Source organism: Pseudopodoces humilis, chromosome 4 (assembly GCF_049639895.1).
Source record: "Pseudopodoces humilis isolate 2021_Gansu_Grassland_sample_001 chromosome 4, ASM4963989v1, whole genome shotgun sequence".
NCBI lineage: Eukaryota > Metazoa > Chordata > Aves > Passeriformes > Paridae > Pseudopodoces > Pseudopodoces humilis.
The window spans coordinates 19,456,534-19,476,782 of NC_142203.1; the positions used below are offsets into that span (position 1 = coordinate 19,456,534).

At 41.6% G+C, this 20,249-nt stretch overlaps 2 protein-coding genes across 2 annotated transcripts in view; both read left to right on the plus strand.

Annotated features, from left to right (window-relative positions):
• Window positions 1–877, plus strand: part of AP3S1 (adaptor related protein complex 3 subunit sigma 1) — a 55,905-nt gene extending 55,028 nt beyond the window's left edge. Inside the window, exon 7 of the mRNA XM_014257088.2 lies at window positions 728–877. The gene's annotated coding sequence lies outside the window, so the exon portion shown is untranslated. The remainder of the gene's footprint in view (window positions 1–727) is intronic.
• Window positions 878–4,701: 3,824 nt separating this feature from the next.
• LVRN (laeverin) overlaps window positions 4,702–20,249 on the plus strand; it is a 33,984-nt gene continuing 18,436 nt past the window's right edge. The window contains exons 1-6 of the mRNA XM_005528133.3: window positions 4,702–5,297; window positions 10,729–10,871; window positions 11,959–12,098; window positions 14,187–14,313; window positions 16,484–16,638; window positions 18,066–18,179. Coding sequence (XP_005528190.2) covers window positions 4,702–5,297; window positions 10,729–10,871; window positions 11,959–12,098; window positions 14,187–14,313; window positions 16,484–16,638; window positions 18,066–18,179 — 1,275 coding nt within the window. The remainder of the gene's footprint in view (window positions 5,298–10,728; window positions 10,872–11,958; window positions 12,099–14,186; window positions 14,314–16,483; window positions 16,639–18,065; window positions 18,180–20,249) is intronic.

Here is a 20,249-nt window from a genome sequence, read left to right on the forward strand (position 1 = left end):
TGAAACACCAAGGAATATATTTTAATTAAAGCATGGGTTAAAAAACCCCTCCAGTTATATATAGATCACAGATCATTAGCAATAATGGTAGTATTTCAAGCATGCTTCCCTGCATAAAACTTTTTAAATAGATGTATAACTTGTGGTGAAAGGACTTGATCTGCTCATACAGTGACCACCACAAAATGACACTTCACTCAAAACCATTAAGCTGAATTTTCAATTTCATGTTTTTTGATGACATTGAAATGCTTGGTCAAATGTGACCCTTGTGAATTTGAAATCTTCTCCACATTGCCTTTCTGTGTCGCACTGTATGGGCCAATTAAGATAGTCTTGTTGACACAAATACAGATCTATGTTCAGTTGCTACTGTGACAATTTTTAAACTGTATATCCACTCACAGCTCTGTACCAGGAATGAACAAAGTCTCTTGAGGGCAGAAACAGTGGAACACAGTCTGATGGTGGGTTTGGCTTCTGCTTTTTTGTTTGGGTTGCCTGTTTGTTTGCTTTGTGTTTTTGTTGACTTCTTTAGGCTTGTTGATGTTTTTTTTCTTATTAGGGAGAGAAGCAAGTACTTCTTTCAAGTCTGGCTCTAGTTACTTGGTAACAAGTATCAGGAGTGTTGAGTTTGATACTGAAGATACATACTCCATAAAGAATGACATAAAGTATTCATCCTGTAAAGCTCATGCTTTGTTAATCTGTATAAACTTATTTGCAGCTACGCTAACTGTGCATGGTCACCTGTAGCTCACACTTCCTACTTCAGATGGCTGTGAAACATCCTGAATTTGAACCTTCAGAGCAATGGTGAAAGTTTGATCTTCAGCGTCTTCCATGGAGTAGCTCCTGCCACAGATGCTCCCAGGCACTACAGCATTTTTGGCTCTGATACATTATTGTTAAAGAAAGAGAATAAATTATGCAGAACAAATTAGGCTTTGTGAAATGAGCAAACCAAGTTTTTTTTTAAAAACGGGGGGGGGGGGGAGAGTGTTGGGGCTGGATTTTACTGTACACATGGATTCCTCATGCCTAGAAGTTCTGATCATGTAAATGCAGAAGAAATCAGGCACTTTCCCAAAATATGAAGAAGAAACAAGATCAGTTCTATTAAAAACAAAATTTCAGGAGTGCTGATCACCCTCGACTGAAAGCTGGAATTGCCATATAAGTCATCACTCATTCTCATATTAGAATGAACAAACCACTAAGAATGTGATTGAGGGGATCATCTTTCAGCATAAAAATCATTTCACATTGCTTAAACATGTGATTATCCTTTTTTTTTTGGCATTCAGTAGATATGATTTATGATGACATTACAATACTTTTTATGAAAGCAATACTATTAGCCTTAAAATATTGAAAAACTTTAGGGTCACTGTAACATTTTGCTACTTGAAATGTGTCAGATTTCTTGGCCAGCTGCCACAGGTGGTGGAAGTGTTTACCTTACTGCACCTTAATAGACAGTAGATGCCATGCTGTCAGATGTGACCTTTCTCTGTTGTTCAAAATTTAGGGGACACCAATAGTACTTTGAACAGCTGGTTAGGATGGCACAGACCCCATCATCTGAAACAAGATAGTAAAGTTTGTCAGATGTTTTAGTGCTCTGCAAAGCAACACGTCTGACTTCTATTATACCAGGTGGTTTGTTTCTACCTTCAGATATGTATTAAAAGCTTCTTCTGACTTAAATATAAGCCTCCAGTTTCTGTCCAAGGCCAGGATTTGATCTGTGCTATGACCCGAATAAAAAGCTCTGCCTCGCTTGCCATGGTCAGAGTGCCTGGGTCAGTGTGTCTAGGATCTCCTGCATCTTCAGCTCCAGGAGCTGAATAATTCAGATTCATTATGAATTATTATTCATAATAATTCAGATGTCTTAACTTTGCAAAGTTCAGCAGATGGGATGAACTGTAATATTTGCACCAGAAGCTCCTCACATGTTTTGTACTGCATGCAAACTATTTTCCCACTTCTAGCATTCCCTGGTATAAATGTTCCCACCAGGAAGGAAATGACCCATCAGTCACTTTGTGAGATTATAAATTATTTGAGAGGAAAAGGTAGTTAAACAACACTTTTAAAAACATTTAGTGCAAGTCATAACTATTGTGGGTTTATTATGTGTTAATGGAGGAAAGTAGCAGGTTTGAATTCTCCACTGAAAACTAGAGAAAATAAAGTGTGTTTTACAGACGTGAACTGTAAACTTTGAAACATATCCCACACTTTTAATAAGGGCAACCTTCCCATGGGGTCTGCACTACTTATCACTGAAAAGTTCTGCTTCTTTTCACAGATGTGGAATGAAATGCCTCAGTTTTAATTTTACCTGTGCATTGTTTTGAGGAGTTCAGTGGATGAGAATGGCTTTACTGAACAGTGTTGAGGATGAATTTAAAAAAAAAAAAATATTGGCAAATGGGACATGGAAATCCTCCTTAATTTTCTACAGTATCTGTGCTCTTCTTCCCATCATGTCCTTCTCTGCAGTGCTGTCTTTTCTATGCTGGTCTTCCTGGGAGCACATTCTTCTTACATAGTCTCCCTCATGTGTCACTGCTTCTTCTATGGGATGGACCAGCTTTTTGGACTGGCACAACAAACTGTTTCCCAAGTGTACAGTGTCAACAAAAGGAAGAGATATTTTCCTAAACATTTGAATATATTTTCTGTGAAATATTTAAGTGACATGCAGCAGGTCATACTTTTTGGAGGGCAGTAAGCTCAGGGCTGCACGTCTGGCAACCTCCAAGGAGTTGTCTGGAGATTATTATAAAGTCTTAATAGGAGAGAAATTTGATGGATGTGGCAAAATATGCTAGGAGAAAAGGAGGAGGCTGATGATGTGCAAGATGAAGAGTAAAATTTATGAGGCATGTGCAAGGATGTTGGGTTAAATGGACAGAGTGTAAAGGTCTGAACCAGGGAAACAGAAAAAGTCTCTGTGGGATGGGAGGACTTGGGTAAATGAAAACCAGTTGAGAAAAGAAGCATGGAAACAGAAACATGCAAGTCAAGCTGTGTGAAAAAAGAAAAGGCAGGTGAGCCAGCACCAGAAGACAACGTGTTGTGAACCTAATGGGCAACGTCAGCAAAGGCACTGGGACAAGGTGAGGCAAGAAGAGTGGGAGAGGTACAATCTGTGGAACAGGCTGTCAGAGGGTATTCCCCCATCCCTCAAGTGACAGGAAAACAGATTATAATCTTCTGCTGGAACATGAAATTTTCACAGTGCAGTGGCTTAGAGCTGTTCCCTACACCTGGAACAGCCAGCCCAGCTGTACCCAGCATAAGGAAACAATACCTGTGTTCTGTATAGGACAACAGGAAAAGTTATTTCTCTCAATTAACAACTAACTTAGAAGGAGATACAACCTTTGGAGTGAGATCATTGAAGAGAATTTGCTTTTCCTCTGGTGACACAGCAGACTGTAATACCTAATCCAATGCCTCAGTATTGCAAGCAGAGATGTTTGGTGTTGAAGGTGGCTCTTGTGCAGACTGCAAGCCCCAGGAAATTATCTTGGGTTCAAGACAATGTGGGGGGTGTGTGTTGGTTGGAAGTAAATTCAGTAAATTAAAAGGAAAAAAAGGGGAAAAAAAAGGGGGGAAAAAAGGAGAGAGAAACCCAGTTTGTAATCCTGTTTACAAAGTGTCTGAGGCAGTGGCACCCAAGAGCCTCTGTTCCTGGCTTCTGCTCCTGTTAATGCATGGCTCATCTTGATTTTAAAAAGGAGCTGCAACTGAGAAAAAACACCAGGAAATTTTACAAGGTTTCATTTTTCAATCTTGCTGGCAATTCGGCCCCCACTGGCAAACCCTTTGAGTATGTGTTTAAATGGGAACACGGGAGTAATCCTATTGATTTTAATGGGGTGAACTACATATGAACAGGACAGTGATGTTTATAGCCTCAACTGAACAATGCAGGAAACGAGACTCTAAACTATTTATTAAAAACTCACTTTGGTCGTGCCTTTATGTACCAAAGACTTTTCAGACTCGATCATCTAGCATTGTAGATTTCCCTTGAGAACAGATAATGCCCTTACCGCAACACTTGCGCTCCTCAGCGACCCCGCCATTTTCTCATCTTTTCTCCTGACGCAGTGGTAAAAGACATAGAAATATTTGTGCATTTTTGGTTTTGTTGGGTTTTTTTTTTTTTGCGTGGGGAGCCCCCACCACCGGCCCGACGGTCTTCTCTGGTACCAGAGCTTTCTGAGAGAGACAGAGCTCCAGAGCCCGGAGACGCTGCCCTGCACTGAGACACGGCCGGGACCACCGGGGGCCCGTTCCGTCTGTCCGGGCAGCATCGTTATCCCTCATTCTCGGGGGGACCTCGGCATCAAGCATCTCCGGCCCACCCCTCCGCCGGAGCGGACATAAGGAGCGGCTGCTCGGCTGCCCACCGTGGCGTTTGCCCCGCAGGCTGCTGAGGCAGACGGGACGGGGGCAGCCGGCAGCTTCCCCCGGCTAAGGCTACCGCGCCCCGCGCCCCGCACGGGGCCGGTGTCCCCGGCCCGCCCGCCCCGCCGGAGCAGCCCTTGGCGGAGAGCTTTCCCCGGGACGGGGGCGAACCCGACTCCCCTGGCCCGGCTCGTCCCGCCCTCGGGCGCGCCCACTCCCCCGCCCCGTAAGTAGCGGCGGCCGCGGCCGTCGGGGCGCAGAGCGGCGGGGATGGGGACCCGCTCCGGGGGGCTCTACGTGGGGCGGAGGGCGGCGGCGGCGGGGGCCGCGCTGCTGGTAACGCTGCTGGTCGCGCTGCTGGCGCTCCCCGCTCTCTACGGGCGCTGCCGGCACCGGCAGGAGGCGGCGCCGCCGCCCTCGCCCCGCGCCCCCGGCCCCGCCGCCCCTCCGCCGCCCGCTCCTGCTGCTGCCGGCTCCCTTCGCCGCCTGCCCCGCCACCTCCTGCCGCTCCACTACGACCTGGAGCTGTGGCCGCGGGTGCGGCCGGGCCAGGAGGGGCCCTTCGCCTTCAGCGGGCAGGTGACCATCACGGTGCGCTGCCTGCAGGACACGGACGCGGCGGTACTGCACAGCTCTGGGCTGCGGAGCCGCGGCGCCGCCGTGCGCGGGCCCCTGGCCGGGCCGGGCGCCGCCGTGGAGGTGGCGGGGCTGCGGCAGGACGGGGCCGCCGAGGTGGCGGTGCTGGAGCTCCGCGGCCGGCTCCGGGCCGGGCGCCGCTACGTGCTGCAGCTGGGCTTCCAGGGCCCGCTGAAGGAGGACCTCGACGGGCTCTTCCTCACTCGCTACACCGACCGGGGGCAGAGCAGGTAGGCGGCGGCGGCCGCTGCGGGAACCCCGAGCCCTTGAGCCGACGGCAGCGGGGGTGCCGCGGCCTCGGGTCGGGGTGTCCCGTGCCCTGGGGGCTGCGGGAGCTGGTAGCACGCCGGGCGGAGCCGCTCGCTGCCCGGGCCGGGAGAGAGGGCTGCTCCGCATGGCCTCAGCACCTCCCAGGGTGGCTCCAGAGGGGGCGAGCCGCAGACTCTGGGCTGTGCCCAGGCCGGCTGCTCTGCTCTCAGGAGAGGCATCGGCTGCCCTGGCTCTCCGTCGGCAGGTGACTTCACCTGCAGCTCCGGCTGGACATCTTGTGGTATCTCAGTGCCTTTGGCTGCAGCGAGGGGGTCGGGCAGTACCTGTGCCCAGTGCCTGGGAGATGGAGCCCGTCTCAGAACCTTCATCCCGGCCCCACACATGTCCGTGTAGCGCTGACAACTCCCCATCTGCTCAACCTGCGTCTGTAGGGAGCATGTCTTTACCAAGAACCCGGGATTCTGGCTGCGTATTTGAGTTTAGAGACGCTGACCACATGCAATTTCAGAAGCATGGTGGAGTAGGATGGGTGTCTGCTTTAAACAGCTTTAAACCTTTTTTTTGTAGGTGCTATTGCACCTGGACTTGTTCAGCCGCCACCAGACAACCCGTGGTTTGCGTTGTGGATGTTATTTGGATGCTTTCCTTCTCTTTTGAACAGCAAAATCAGTGCTGGGGCAGTGTGAGCTTATCAAGTAGTCAATCATCTAAAACATTTTCACCCTCAAAATAATCTTTTTATTTTTTTTTCTTTTAAATTTCTGGATGTGAAACTTGCTGAAGATAAGTTAATTTTAAGATTAGAATTTAAGTACTTCCACTGGAAGACAAGTTTCTCAAAATAGGAGTTTAAAGAAGTAGCAGATGAATTGCTTGCTTTGAAGCTTTTATTTTTAATAATCAAAGATGTTGTGATTTGCTGAGCAAACACCGAGTCAAAAGGAAACCTGGAGTTAAGATTAGAGTATTCTTGGCACTTGTCTATCAATGAGTCCACTAAACAAATTCTATCTTAGCAGTTCATCGGCTTCTTGTTTGAGCAGGTAAAATGCAGTCACAAGATCCATACATTCAAGCCCCTGTAGAGCACTAGCAGTAAGATGAAATCACTAAATGAAGGCAATAGTTTTAGTTGAGATGGGGGGAGGACTGGGTGGCTCTTCTCAACAAGCTGGCTTTTCAGATGCTTGTGTGAATATTGATACCATTGTCTTCCACATCTGGAAAAATGCAACTTATACATTTATTTATTTTTTTTAAGAAAGAGGTGGTAATTTGGTAAACCTTAGAGAAAAGTGCAGTATGACAATAAGTATTTTAGGAAGCACGTTCTGTTTTTGTTTAATTGCTATTTCTTCATTCACTGATTGTTTTTCACAGGAGTATTTGTGCAATTTAAGGTAAGAAAAATCTAGAACCTTTTATTTATATAGTTTTATAAAAATCCAGATTAGAAAGGATCAAGTAATTAATTACTTAATTCTGTGTCAGTGTGCTTTCTGACACGGTATTAATTCAATTAAGTCCTATCTAAGTGATGTCTAAAGATTTTTGCTTTTTAAGTGTTTTTCATATTTTTGTAGCTTTTTAGATCATTTATATGTGGTTATACAGATCCTGCTCTTTTTGCTACCCTTTATCGTATATTTTAGAGGAATAAGCTAATCTAATACATTCCTGAAATACTGTTTAGTCTTATTTTTAAGTAGAGCACCTAGAAGCAGAATATTTTTTCCAATCAGAATCTGAGAAGACATAATCATAAGTGGGGCAAAGAAGCCCAGGACCAGCTCCAATGGGAGAGTATGCAGGGGAAGAGTTACCTAAGCAACTGCTCTTCTAATTGGGCAATGTTTGTTAGAGATGATAATTTGTTAAACTTAAAAAAATCATAGAAATCCAATACTGGTGTGCCCCCAGCCCATATCTGTGGAGGCACCTGGAAGCTTCCAATAAAGGACTGCTTTTTTATCTTACCATTTTACTTTACCTTACTTTTTATCTTTACTTTACCTTTACATTTATCTTTACCTTACTGTTGCAAGGGGTTTTCATCTTTTGATACCAGGCAGCATAAGAAACACTGAATTAGATGGTGATTTTTTTTTTTTTTTTGATTCAGGCTGTATAAAATTCAGAGTGCCAGGAAAAAAAAGAAAAAAGTTGTTGTCAGCCTTGCTGCAACAGTAGAAAATAAGAAAAAAAAAAAGTTTTTAAATCATTCAAATAATATGTATAATTAAATTTCCGGTTGTTTAGAGGGTTTATGACAAATGTTCCTTTTCATTATTAGCTCATTACAAAGCACTAATGAAATGAGATGGCAGTCTGGTTAAAAAGATGACATTTTGTATATTCAGACATTGGAACAGATAAAAAAATCTACTGAGTGTAGATGCAATGTATTATTTTCTTATTTGTTCCTGCACACATAACTGATATTAGTGAATTATTTAGCATATTTTTCGTGCTTTAAAAAAGGTTTTTTTCTGAATCAAGGCTATGTGATAATATCTTGTTATTTTCACTTCACTAAGATTTAGGTCATCACTTTACCAGCTAACCTTTCCTAACCTGATGGTTTCCAATAACACTGAAGGGGTTTGCATTCTTTTTTTTTTTTTTTTTTTGGAGGAGATACATTTTGAGTGATTTGTAAGATCTGTCCAGGTATTAATAATGGAGGAAGTTGGATTCTTATGAATTACATAGATGAGGAGTGACGTAAAAACTTTCAGTGCCCTTCAGCTGTCAGTAAAAAGCCAATTACTGTTCTGCAAGGAAACTTCCACCTCCAGCAGTCTGTCCTGTAATTTTTCTAAAGTGTCTCGTACCAGTTTTCAGCAGACCCTGGGGTCAGTTTCCTGCAGAGGCTTTCTGACCTCAGCACCTGGCTGAAACCAGCAGCTGTAATAGACAATGTGACATCTGCCTACAGCCACACAGTCCTGTATTTCTTGCACACGCTAGAACCCTTAGTGGTTTTAGTGATTTCTCCTTGAGGAACTGCCAGAGACCTCTCATCTCAGAAAAGTCTGAGCAAGGCAAGCTTTGAGAAGTGACTGAAATGTTTGTTCCATCTGAACTTTCTTTTTTATTGGTCATATTGGTCAGCTAACCCCACTGCTGTTGTGTGAGGTCAGAAAGCTGTTCAGAGAGACAGCTATTTTCAGAAGTCTTAACCTCACCTCTTTGAAAAAAGAATAAACCAAAGCTCCAACTTCACTGAATATCCAACAGGGAAATTTTTTGTTGTCAGTTTGACCATTGATGTCTCTATGTGTTTTTACTGTTGCTGACAATTTGTACTATCCACCTGATCATGTCTTACATGCAAAAGAAAACGCTGAAAAATGGGAGTACTTGTTATGGATAAAGGATACCCCATATCTGCAGTGCTTGCAGGAGCAAAGAAGATGAAGAGGGAAGAAGCTCACACTACTCTAGCTTTACGTGTCTGAAGGGTTTCCTCTTGAAATGGGGAATCAGTATTCTGTATGTAGCTGTGGTAGTCCATACCAGGGCCTGGGTAGGCAGGAAGATACAGAAACCAGTTTTTCTCTTCTTCTCTAGCTCTTCTGGCTCAAACATACACAGTGCAGGGGTCCATCATTCTGCACAGACATCTTCTTGCACTGCCATGAATGAGCTCATGTATGCTGCTTTGGAGTTAGAGGATCCCATAGGCTGTACTATGATGTGCAGGCTTTATGCATGTCACTGTTCACATAAATATTTAAAAATACTTTCAGAATTTTGTTTGAAAGCCTCTCTGCACATGTCCTGTGCATAAAACACTTGACAGGATAGGGTGGAACAGGCATGCCAAAATGTAACTGGGCACAGTATTTGCACTGATTTTGTTAGCTGCTTCTGCACCAATTACTACAGTGTAGCACAGACCTGACACATTCCATGCTGAAGGTATGGCTGCTGTCCTGATGGCTCCTGCCTTCTTTGGGATGGCTCACTGCTAAGAATAAGCGTTTCTGACCCTGGTATATAAACTTATGGGGAACACCTCAACTACAACAGAAAAATATTTTCCCTGTAGCAGTGAGGTCACAGAAGCAGGAGATTATGCCATTCTTGTGTGCCCAGCTGCTGGAACTGCTTAGCTGACAGGTATGGAGATTTGAGGACCATTGCATTTGTATTTTTTCTGATTCTTGGCACAGATGCCCTCATGTGAACAGGTCAGACATACAGGTTGTTGAGAGTTCTGCCACAAGGCATTGATTTACATTCTGCTTTCAGCAAGCATGCGTTGCAGAAGAAGAGTCAGAGATCAGTCCAATGGTAAATTAAGGTTTTAATATTTAACAGCAAATAAGTATTAAGTACAAATAGGTATTTTAGTATTTACTAAGTACAGGTGGATTAGAAGTCAATGCTCTACACTTAAAGTTGTGATTGAATAGAAAGGTTATTGAGGAAGTTTCTTATAAAATAATCTTCAGTGTTGCATGCAGGTAAAAAATATCACCAGCTCATCCATGTCTGGTGCCAGGTAAAAGGTCTTACAGCTTCAAGAGTAACCTTGAGAGGTGTACCTCCTTGAGGGGAGATCACTGCCCTGCAGCCAGGTGCTGTGGAGGGACAGCTCAACAGATATTGCAGTGTAAATGATTGATTTGTAGTCAATTTTTCTGCTATTAATGCAATTCCTGCCGTTTACCAGTCCAGCCCAGTCACCAGTTTTGCTTTTTTTCTGCTGAATTCTCACTGACACAAGAGGATTAACCTTGATTAGAACTACTTGCTAAGCATCTGAGTGGAGCAAAGCTCACTTGGTTGAAATAGGAAGAGTGCATCCAACACAATGTGCCACAGAGATCTGCCTCAAGTGAGGCATAGCTCCTTGGCATAAAGGATCTTTTTGGGTATTGTTCTGGGCTTGCCAGTGCACTGGGACAGCACTGGTGCTGTATTTCCAGGGGTGCTTCTCTGTGGCATTTGTCAGAGTTGTGCAAGTGCAAGCATATGCATTAACAGTTACCACAATATTTTATTAAAATGTATGATTAATTAATAAGAGTGCATGCATTAGGGAGAAGAGCAGGTGTAGAGAGATATGGTTTGCTGTACGCAAAACTTTAATTGACTCTGTTTTTGCAAACAAAATAGAAATGCTCAAATATTTAATCTGGAAAAGGCTGTGAGGAAAAAAAACAAATGCAATTTAAAAGGACTGCTTTTCTCTGCAAACATCTAAACAGAGCTGGCTGTTTGGTATGTGGATTTAGTCATGACTTTAAATAATAGCCAAATCTTTTCCAAATCTGAGTATCTACATGCTTCACTTGCTGCTTTTTTCCAGTTTGTTGTCTCTATGTGATTTTAATCGGCTGTAGCATGCTGGATTAATTTTATTTGTATTTTTTAATACAGTATACTCATTGCATCCCAAATGGAACCAACATATGCCAGGAGAGTTTACCCATGTTTTGATGAACCTGCCATGAAGGCCACATTTAATATCAGAATTATCCATGACCCAAGCTATGTGGCTCTTTCCAACATGCCTGCTATTGGTAGGTAAACAACAAGTTGATGTATGTTTTTTTTCTCCTCCTACATTACTTCTAAAAAAGGGTGCAATTCATCTGAGAAGTTTACATCATCCAAAAAATGTTCTGTTGTCTGTTTGCTGATGTCTTCAAAAGGCACAGAAAATCTGTGTCTATGAACTTAAAAATTTGGGCACCATTATTCATAATTAATGTCTCTGATGCTAACAATTCTGCCAAACCATTTTATCAGTTGTGGTGTGCTCTCCTCTGCCTGCTGGAGGCTGCACAGAGTTTGATTTCTGGCATTTACCGCTTAGTTAGTGTGTTTTGTCTTACTGTGTGGCATCATTTTAAAGGAAAATGGCAGCCCTGGGAATGCAAAGCCTGTATTTGTGACATCAAGGGATTCCTTTAATTCTCAATAGATGCTAAGATATTTATAGCAAACAAAAAAAAATTTTCCAGGCGCATTCTAGCCTCCTGTGTAAGTACAGAACAAGAACTAGAGCACTAAAAGGCTCTTGTTCTGTCCCTTACTGGGATCTCATGTGAGATGTCTGTGGGGTATAAGATTCCAAATAAATTCCCTAAATTAGTATTCCTAGATAAATCCATTGAGTCACTTGCCTCTTTCTTAAAAACACTCTTTTTGCATTTCAATGCCATGAATCTTTATTTTTCAACGAAATAAATTTCAGCCATAAAAGTAAGTTTTATGACGTTTGCATTGAAACTTAGGAATAGGTGGGATTGCTGTGAGAATCACTGGAAGCATTTTTTACCCCAAAGAATCTTGCCTATATCCTCCTTACTTGGAAGGAAGGAAGATTAAGTATTTAGTAATTCTTAGGCAGCCCTGTCCAATATTTTGATCATAACAGGTTGTATGTTTTAGATAGGTAGAATGAGATTAATTATCCCCAGCTCACCCACAATTTAAAATTGATGGAGTCTGGCTGCTCTCCTTCTACCAGGAACATATGAGTTAGTGCAGGAATACACCATATTGAAGAAAGTGGTGAAAAAAAAAACCATGCAGAAAACACAAAAGTCCTTGTTTTTTATGGAAGAACTTAGGTTTGAATATTTCTTTAACTTTTTTTCCTAGATGTATCTGAAGTGAAGGATGAAAATGGAAGCCTGTGGACAGTTACCACATTTAACACTTCACTGAAAATGTCAACTTACTTGACTGCTTTTGTGATTTGTGATTTCGATTATGTCACCAGAACTGAGCGGGGAAATGAGGTAGATATGAGGCTGCCTAACATTGTAGAAATTTACAACAGAAGCTGGCCCTCTGATGCATCCTGTGGTTTGAAGACATCACAGATGTTAACTGTGCTAAATACCGTTCCCAAACTATCTGCTTGTGTTGCAAAACTGCTAACATTTGTCCCATAGATATTTCTGCAAAGCTTTCCTTTGAGACAGTTAGTTTATTGTCTTGTCCTGTTCATCTCACTCAACTGCACAAGTAGGTATGGCCTATGTATGTTAAAATCTAGGAGCAGCTACTCTGCAGAAAGTAGTGGTTATAATTCAAGATCTTCATGCTTTCTTAGGTGTCCTATTTGGAAAACATACCCATTTCCACTGCTGTGACAAACCACTGATGTTCAGTGCCTTGTTCCTCAAGTTCCCCTGAGGAGCCACGGGGTGGCATCAGTAATGCTCCATCATTTGTGCTCCGAGCATTTTGTGTACTAGTAGATTAACCTTCTATTCCACAGTGTGCACATTTTTTAACCACCAAAAGTGAGCCTTTTGGTTTTGAAGTTTCTTCATCTGTGAGTATTCAGTTTTGGTCTTAGACTGAAAGGCCAAGGCTTGTTGAGAGAAGATGTAAACAAATGTACTGCATGGGCAGCAGTTGCTTCACTTTCTTTCTTTCGCTCAAAGTCAACAGGGAAAAGATGCATTGAGTTTTTCCAAAAGAAATAGTAAGTTCAAACATAAGTCTAATAAAAACAGAATTTACTTTATCTCCTTATTAAATGAGGGCACTTCATGGTTAGTTCAGTCTCATCCTACTGGGGAAAGGTGGGACAATGTAAGTGGAGAGTGCAGAGGTTGTCTAACAAGCACAGTGTTGGCTCTTTTTTAAAGGGAAGATTGGATTTGGTGTGTTGGACCTGCCATCTCCTGTGTTGAACTTATTGGATACTTAAAGCTATGGCTGTGGTGGCTTTTTCTTGGGCCCAGTTCCTGGACTGACAGGACTCAGCAGAGCAGAGTATTCAAATGACCTGTTTACAGAGGGAAAAGGGACCACCTGTGTTATGTGAGATTGAGAAGCTATTTCATCCCTTGGTTTTGGACAGAGATGTTCAGCTTATGCCTCCACAGTGAGGAACGTGTTTATTGTGCCTGTTTTGATGTTTGAAACACTCAAAGCTTATACTAGGATGAGGATTTTAAGATGCTAGTTGTGTTTAGATTTTGCAAAATGAAGTGATTGGGTCTTTGAATCTCTTTTGAAGCCTTGGCTGAAAAGAGGGCCTCTTGACTGAATGTGCTTGATTTTTTTTTTTCGTTGTGAATTAAATCCTGATGTTTCCCAATCATGCTCTTAGAGTTTGGCTGTGCAGCTCCTTGTGAGATCATGCATTGCATTTAGATGCAAGAAATGTGAAGGTTTTGAGCTGCTGGGCACCTGGCAGGGAGTGTCTTGTTCAGATACATGATGGAGATATAAACTTTTTCTCAGGGTACTCCATCACTTCTGGGCAAGCAACTGCTCTTTTCAGTAGCAGGATAAAGTTAATGGGCACAGGAGAGGAAAGATTTCTTGCTGCTGTGGTCTTCATTACTCAGAGGTATAAATGTAATCTGCTCAGGTGTCACCTGCCCTCTCCAGCAAAGGGGAGGCCAGTGGTCTAGGAGAAAGTTCAGAAGAAAAGATGTGCATGTTAAGACTGAAAACTCTCTCTCGACATCTATTTCTCTCTCTTCAGGTGGCCTAAACTCAAGCTTGCCACCCAGACACACTCACTAGAATACATTGGTTTAAGATGTGTAATTCTAAATAGTTTTACAATGTTTACCACTTAAGAAAATAAGAGCTATGAGTTCATTTGTTCCTGCAACATACAGTTGCATTCAAATCTTTGTCCTTTTGAAGAACTGGAACTCTCCTAGATTTTAGCAGGATCAGGGTCTGTGCTGCATTTTGTTAGGTCCAGTAAATCTTCAGTTGGATTTTTTTAAATTAGAAGCTTCATTGCATGGTCTGGTGTGGACAGACAGCATTTTTCCAACAATGACTCACAGAAGAGAAGCAAAGAAAATGAAATGTGAGGGTTTTTAAAATAACTCTTCCTTGTTATATTGCAGATACGTATTTGGGCCCGGAAGGAAGCAATTAAAAATGGATATGTTGACTATGCTTTAAATATCACAGGCCCAATATTTTCATTTCTGGAAGATATACTTAATGTCAGCTACCCTCTGCCAAAGACAGGTGAGATGAATTATTTTCTGAAATGGATCAGAAAAGGCTGCTGATGGTGTAATGTTCATAGAAGGTATGGGGCTTTTTTCCGTGATTCTCCTTTTACTGCTTACCACGTTCATGGAATAAACCCCCTGAACTTTAAATCACTGAATTCTCCTTTCTGTCTCATGGCTTTTATTAACCTGCAACTCACCACTCTCACCTTCAAATTCCACTCATTCTTTTAAAGCCTGTTTTCCTAATAAAAGGGTCAGGTGAGACAACAAAGTGGGTGGAAACGAGTAGTTCAGTCATGTGGCTGTCTTTGGGACCATAGACCACAACGTGCAAGGATATTGTAGTTCCTATGTTCTCCTGGTAAATCCATGCTGCCCGTTTGTAGCCTGTGTCCCTGCAAAGCATTCCTTGCTTTCATCAGTACCTCCCTGTCTTGCCTTGGGTGTGTGTGTTCCTGCACCTTCCTCCCTAGAAAAACAGGGAGGATTGCCCTGCAGGAAAACATTGTTTCTGCTTCAAATGGACATTAGGTAAGTTGGTTCAGTCAAACCTCAGTCAAGAAAAATAATGACATTGCGTAGTTTCACTGTACAGTTTGTTTGTTACTTGTACTTGGATTCCCAAGGGTTTCAGCATGAATATTACAGGAAAATGGGGAGAATATTGAGAAGACAGAAAGCAGTTCTTATCTAAAATTAATTTTGGACCTGCCAATGATTTTTGAAGATTGCAGGACTGGGGGAAAGGAATTTCCCTCTTTCTGGACTAAATAATTTGATGGTGTGTCAAATCTGTATTTTGGCATTTGACAGAAATAAATGTTAATCTATGTAAAGTTATTATTGCCCAGTTTATTTTTAATAACTTGCAGAATTACTCACTACACTTTTTTTGGAAAATGCAGTATATGCAGTCTTCACTCTTTAAATTTTCTTGTCTTAGTAATCTTGCAAGCTAGTCAAGGGCTGTATATTATTCTGTTTCATGCTTGTGTTCATGTGTTCAGCAGAAATGTCGATACATTCATTCATTAACATAAAACAACTACACAACAGAAGTAGAGGAATGGTGTTGTAGACTTCCTGTTGGGTCGGATTTCAATTTCAGAGAGGGTTGTAATTATATTACAATCCCCACTGTAATGCCGTGGGACATCCTCTGGATTTCCCAGTGTCTCCCTTTTCAAAGTTTCACTTAAAAAATAGTAAAATTAGACCAACCTTGTAAATCTCCTTGTAAATACAAGAGATTTCTATTGCAAACTCAAAATGTGAAAATCAGAATAAACACATTTAAACCTAGGGACCTTAAGAGTTTTTCTACACCTGATTTTAGTGCAGTTGTAAGTGAGGTCTCTTGCCCCAAGGCTGGATAACAGCTGCCTCACCAGAAGTGAAATACCTTTGCTGTAAAATGGAGGCAATAATCCCAGTTGAGATGCTGCCTACCTGTGATGGGATTAAGCACCATGCTTGCATTAATTGCCTTGCTTTTTGGACTGTAGCTTTCTTGTGGTCAGTGCTTCTAAACATTCTAAACATTCTGCATACCTTTTCCAAATTTTGATCTTTGCTGCTGAGTTTAAACGGTATGTCTTTCCTTGAGACCCTGATGCTTTGTCTGGCTCTCACATTTGAACTGGAAAACTAATGCCTGTGCATAAGGCAAAAGGGGCAGTACAGAGTTGACAGTCTTACCGTGCAGATGAAGAGATGATGTTTCTAAAGCACCTTCCAAACGGGAGTGGGAAAGATACCTCTACTCATGCAGCTGAAAGAGCAAGACTTCTTTTTTATCACTTGCTAGGCTGCAGAAAAAGGTAATAATTATCTTACTCAAACACAGGAGAAACTCACAGAGAAAGTTTTCTGACTGTCAGCAGTGAATATATTGTCTCCTAACTTCCGTTTCATTCAGAAAATCTTTACGTAGAAGTTACAGTACAGATTTAGGCTTTGTGGGAATTAACTTGGCTTCCTGAAAGAATGGCATCATAGGTGAAAAGCATGACAAGAAGAAATTTCAGAGATAATTTGCAAGTGTTGCTGTAATACCACAAAGAAGCACTACAATGGGGTGCTGAGCCAGTGTGAACATTAAAATCATGTGAGCATTTTGTTTATGAAAATGTTTAAGATAACAATTTTTTGTGTGCGTGTGTCTGTTTGAATCAATCTAGATCTGGTCGCACTGCCTGATTTTGGAGCAGCTGGTATGGAAAACTGGGGGCTACTGATTTTCCAAGAAACATCATTGATGAATGTCCCAAGTGATGACTTCACAAGCAGGAAGGCAATGATTGCCTTAATTGTGTCACATGAGCTAGCACACCAGGCATGTGGTAAAAAATTCTGTGCATGTATTTGCCTATGATATTGTTTCCTCACAATTGCTGGTGATGCAGTTACTGATTACTAGAAGTAAAATAATCACTTAACAGTAGAGGGTGTGAGCACTAGAGCACTGAAAGTCTGTTTGATCATACGTTCTGCTGATAAAGCAATGCTAAAAGTAGGTTCTATCATCTTACAGATACTTACAGAGTAAGTATCTGTAAGAGCTTACAGAGCTGATTTGTACAGGACTCATTAGTACAAAACTGTTTAATGGGGTACTTGTTTTTTTTTCTTACTTTTTTTTCTTACTTTTTTTTCTTACTCAGTGCTTGAATGGGAGAATTTACTCTAGGGATGTAGGGATGATGGTACTCTCCATGCAATAAACTTATTACTTTGCTAGGACACTCAAACTGAGTTCATCAGTAACCTTTTGTAGTGGCAGTGCATGTAGATACTGCAAAAGGTATTTGTTTTTCTGCAAGGCACAGCCCATAGCACAATAGAACTAAATTAATGTGAACATACTTTGCACTGCATCTTTGCCCAGCTCTCATAGAGATTTCTGAATTCTTTCTTACTTGATTTGGAATGATAAAACAGTTACACTTCCTTATTGGCAATGTTTGATTTCCTGTTATTTGCCAGAAAAAAGCACAACTATTTTCATAAAGTCAATAAAATTAGCAAAAAAAGGTTGACTTGGCTAGTGCACTTTTATGCCATTCTGAAAAGGTCTGCAACTTTGCAGGCTTTCAGATGAGCAGAGTGTTTTTACTGTAGGCCAATGAAATAAATGTCAGTGCTTAACTAAAATATATTTCACAAAAAACTTGTACTTCTGGTTTTTAAGAATTAGGAAATAAAATATAAATTCAGAAATGATCAGGTTTTTGTTAAGTATTAAATGCCAGATATGATTGCACAACAGCTGTTTTGGAAGTTTTGTACTTGCCATGAGGGCGATTTGCTGGTTTTGGAAATGGTTATTTCCCCAGTTTAGTGTATCATTCCTCTGACAATTTCACTTTGTTAGGAACACAGAAAGATGATTTTGTAATTGCTTGATAAATGTCCTGCTTTTAATCATAACCTGATATAATATTTTAGAAGTTCAACTTATATTGAGAAGTATTTAAAATTAAATATTTTATAAGAATGACATAATGCACTGTGATTGACACTCATGGTATGAAATTGTATATGAAACAATTTAAACATAACTGCTCTGAACCTCTGACTTTTTCTAAAGTACATCCTTTTCTACTGAATTTTCTCTATCTGAAGGAACATTCAGCATTTTATTCAATTTATACGTGGACATTAAATAAAGTTACTTCAGCCTATATATGTGTGTTTAACCTGCAAAAACTGTGAAAACAACACTCCAAGGAGATTTAGAGATATTTTTTCTTTCAATTTAAGTGGTTTGGAAATCTGGTTACAATGAACTGGTGGAATGACCTGTGGCTTAATGAGGGCCTGACATCTTACTTTGAGTACCTGGGAGCTACCTTTGTTGAACCCAAGCTTTCACTGGTAAGTACCAATGCTTACTAGCAAAGTTTCATCATGTACAAAGGAAAGGAAGGTGCTGGAGGTGGGAGTTAATTCAATGGTACTATTATAAACTTCACTCCTGGGAGAAAGACCAGTAGGTCTTGATTCTTTCCTTGTAGGTCTCCGTCTCTGGGGGCACTGTGATCATATCCAGCTCTCTGCAGCTACTGCAGAGAACAGGTGTACAGCTGGGATTCTGCAGTGGCAAAGAGTGGGTGTTTTGCACTAGGTCTGCCATGTAGCAAACCCAGATTTCTCTCCTGGGTCCTGTTGTAGCTGATGGTTTTCCTCCTCACCTGCCAAACTCTTCTAGTTATCGCAGTCCTCAGGGATTGTCTCTCCCAGGCAGAGATTAGGCTGGGTCATTTTTGAGTCTGCTTATCCCACTGGGTCCCTGGATACCTGTTTGTAGATAAGACAAATATAATGCACATAGCTAATCCAACAGCAGGGTAAAATTCCTTCCTATTCTGCCCAGATGGGAATAAACGTAACTCCCTTAGCATATTACAAGACCTCATTCATTGTTAAACTTAGAGACAGGTGATAGGGGCTGCTAATTGCAGCTATGAGATGATCTGCACTTACCTGTGCAATCTTAAATGTCTGTATGTGTTGCCATCAGCTTCTGAAGGAAGAAAGAGCCTTAAATCTGGGCAGTTACTCCAGAGTGCTTTTTATTTGGCTAACTATTTAATGGTTGAAACACCATTTGTCGGTTTCCTTTTTGCATTCACCAAAGCTCTTAATTACATGTTTGATTGGAAACTAGTAAAGGCATGCCAAACAAATTCTGTCAAGAGGATTTCTAGGTCATGGGATATGCTTACCTTCTTCTTTGAACTTCAGCAACAGCTCACTTTATTCTCTGCAATGCAGTGTCTTAATACCACTGAGAAGTGTAAAGGCCTCCAAATTTTAAATTGGAAGTAAAATCTTAACTTCTTTTAAATTTAAACATTTAATTTAGAAGCTTGCCTTTCTGAAAATCAGCAGTTATCATTTGTGTCCATAAAGTAAATTTTAATACTGGGCAATAATTCTGTTTGATACATTTCAGTTAGGTAATGTGCCTTGGGAATGCAGAATTAATCACATAGGTGTAAAAATATAGGTCTTTCTTGCACAGTTTTGTGGGTCATAAATGTTCAGAGTCACAGAATGGCAGAGGTTAGAAGGCACATGTGGAGGTCATCTTGTCCAGCCTCCCTGCACAAGCAGGGCCACACAAGAGCCAATTGCCCAAGATTGTGCCCAGACAGCTTTTGAATGTCTCCAAGGATGGAGGTTCCATAAGCTCTTGGGGCAACCTGTGGAAATGCTCAGTCACCTTCACAGTAAAAAGTTTTTCCTGGTGTTCAGAGAGAACCTCCCATGTTTCAGTGTGTGCCCGTTGCCTCTGGTCCTGTCGCTGGGCACCACCGGAAAAGTCCAGCTCTGTCCTCGAGTATGTACACTGATGAGATCCCTCTGAGCCCTCTCTTCCCAGGATGAGCAGTTCCAGCTCTCTTATCCTATTCTTACATGAGAGGTGCTCCAGTCCCTTCTCTGAGCTCTTGATCACGGTAGGTGATATTTACTCAGGAGACATTTTCTGAGGAGACATTTTCCTTCTGTATTTCTCACTGGGTGACAGCAGCAATGCCACATTGCTAAACCCTGGGACCTTCAGTGGCTTAGGCTTTTGATTATTGCTCAGGGTTGCTGCAGAAGAAATGGGGAATCTAGGAGGAGAATGTTGCCATATTCATGATAGAAGTAAATGAAATACAGGCTTTTAGTTTTCAGTGTTTGTTCATTTGCTACTTAATACAGTTGACTTGTTTTTGCCTGAGGATTACACTGTAACTGGCTGTCGGGCCCAAGCCCACAGTACTTTGAAGATGTAAAATTTTCACTGGTCACTGATGCTGCATGTAGAAAATGTTAGGATCAGGTATATGGTCCCTTGTAGTCCATGAGAAAGTTAGGGAGTGGGGGAGTTTGTTTATAGAAAACTGATTCATAATAGTGCTAATTTCATACACCTCCTTCTCTCGAGAAAATTAG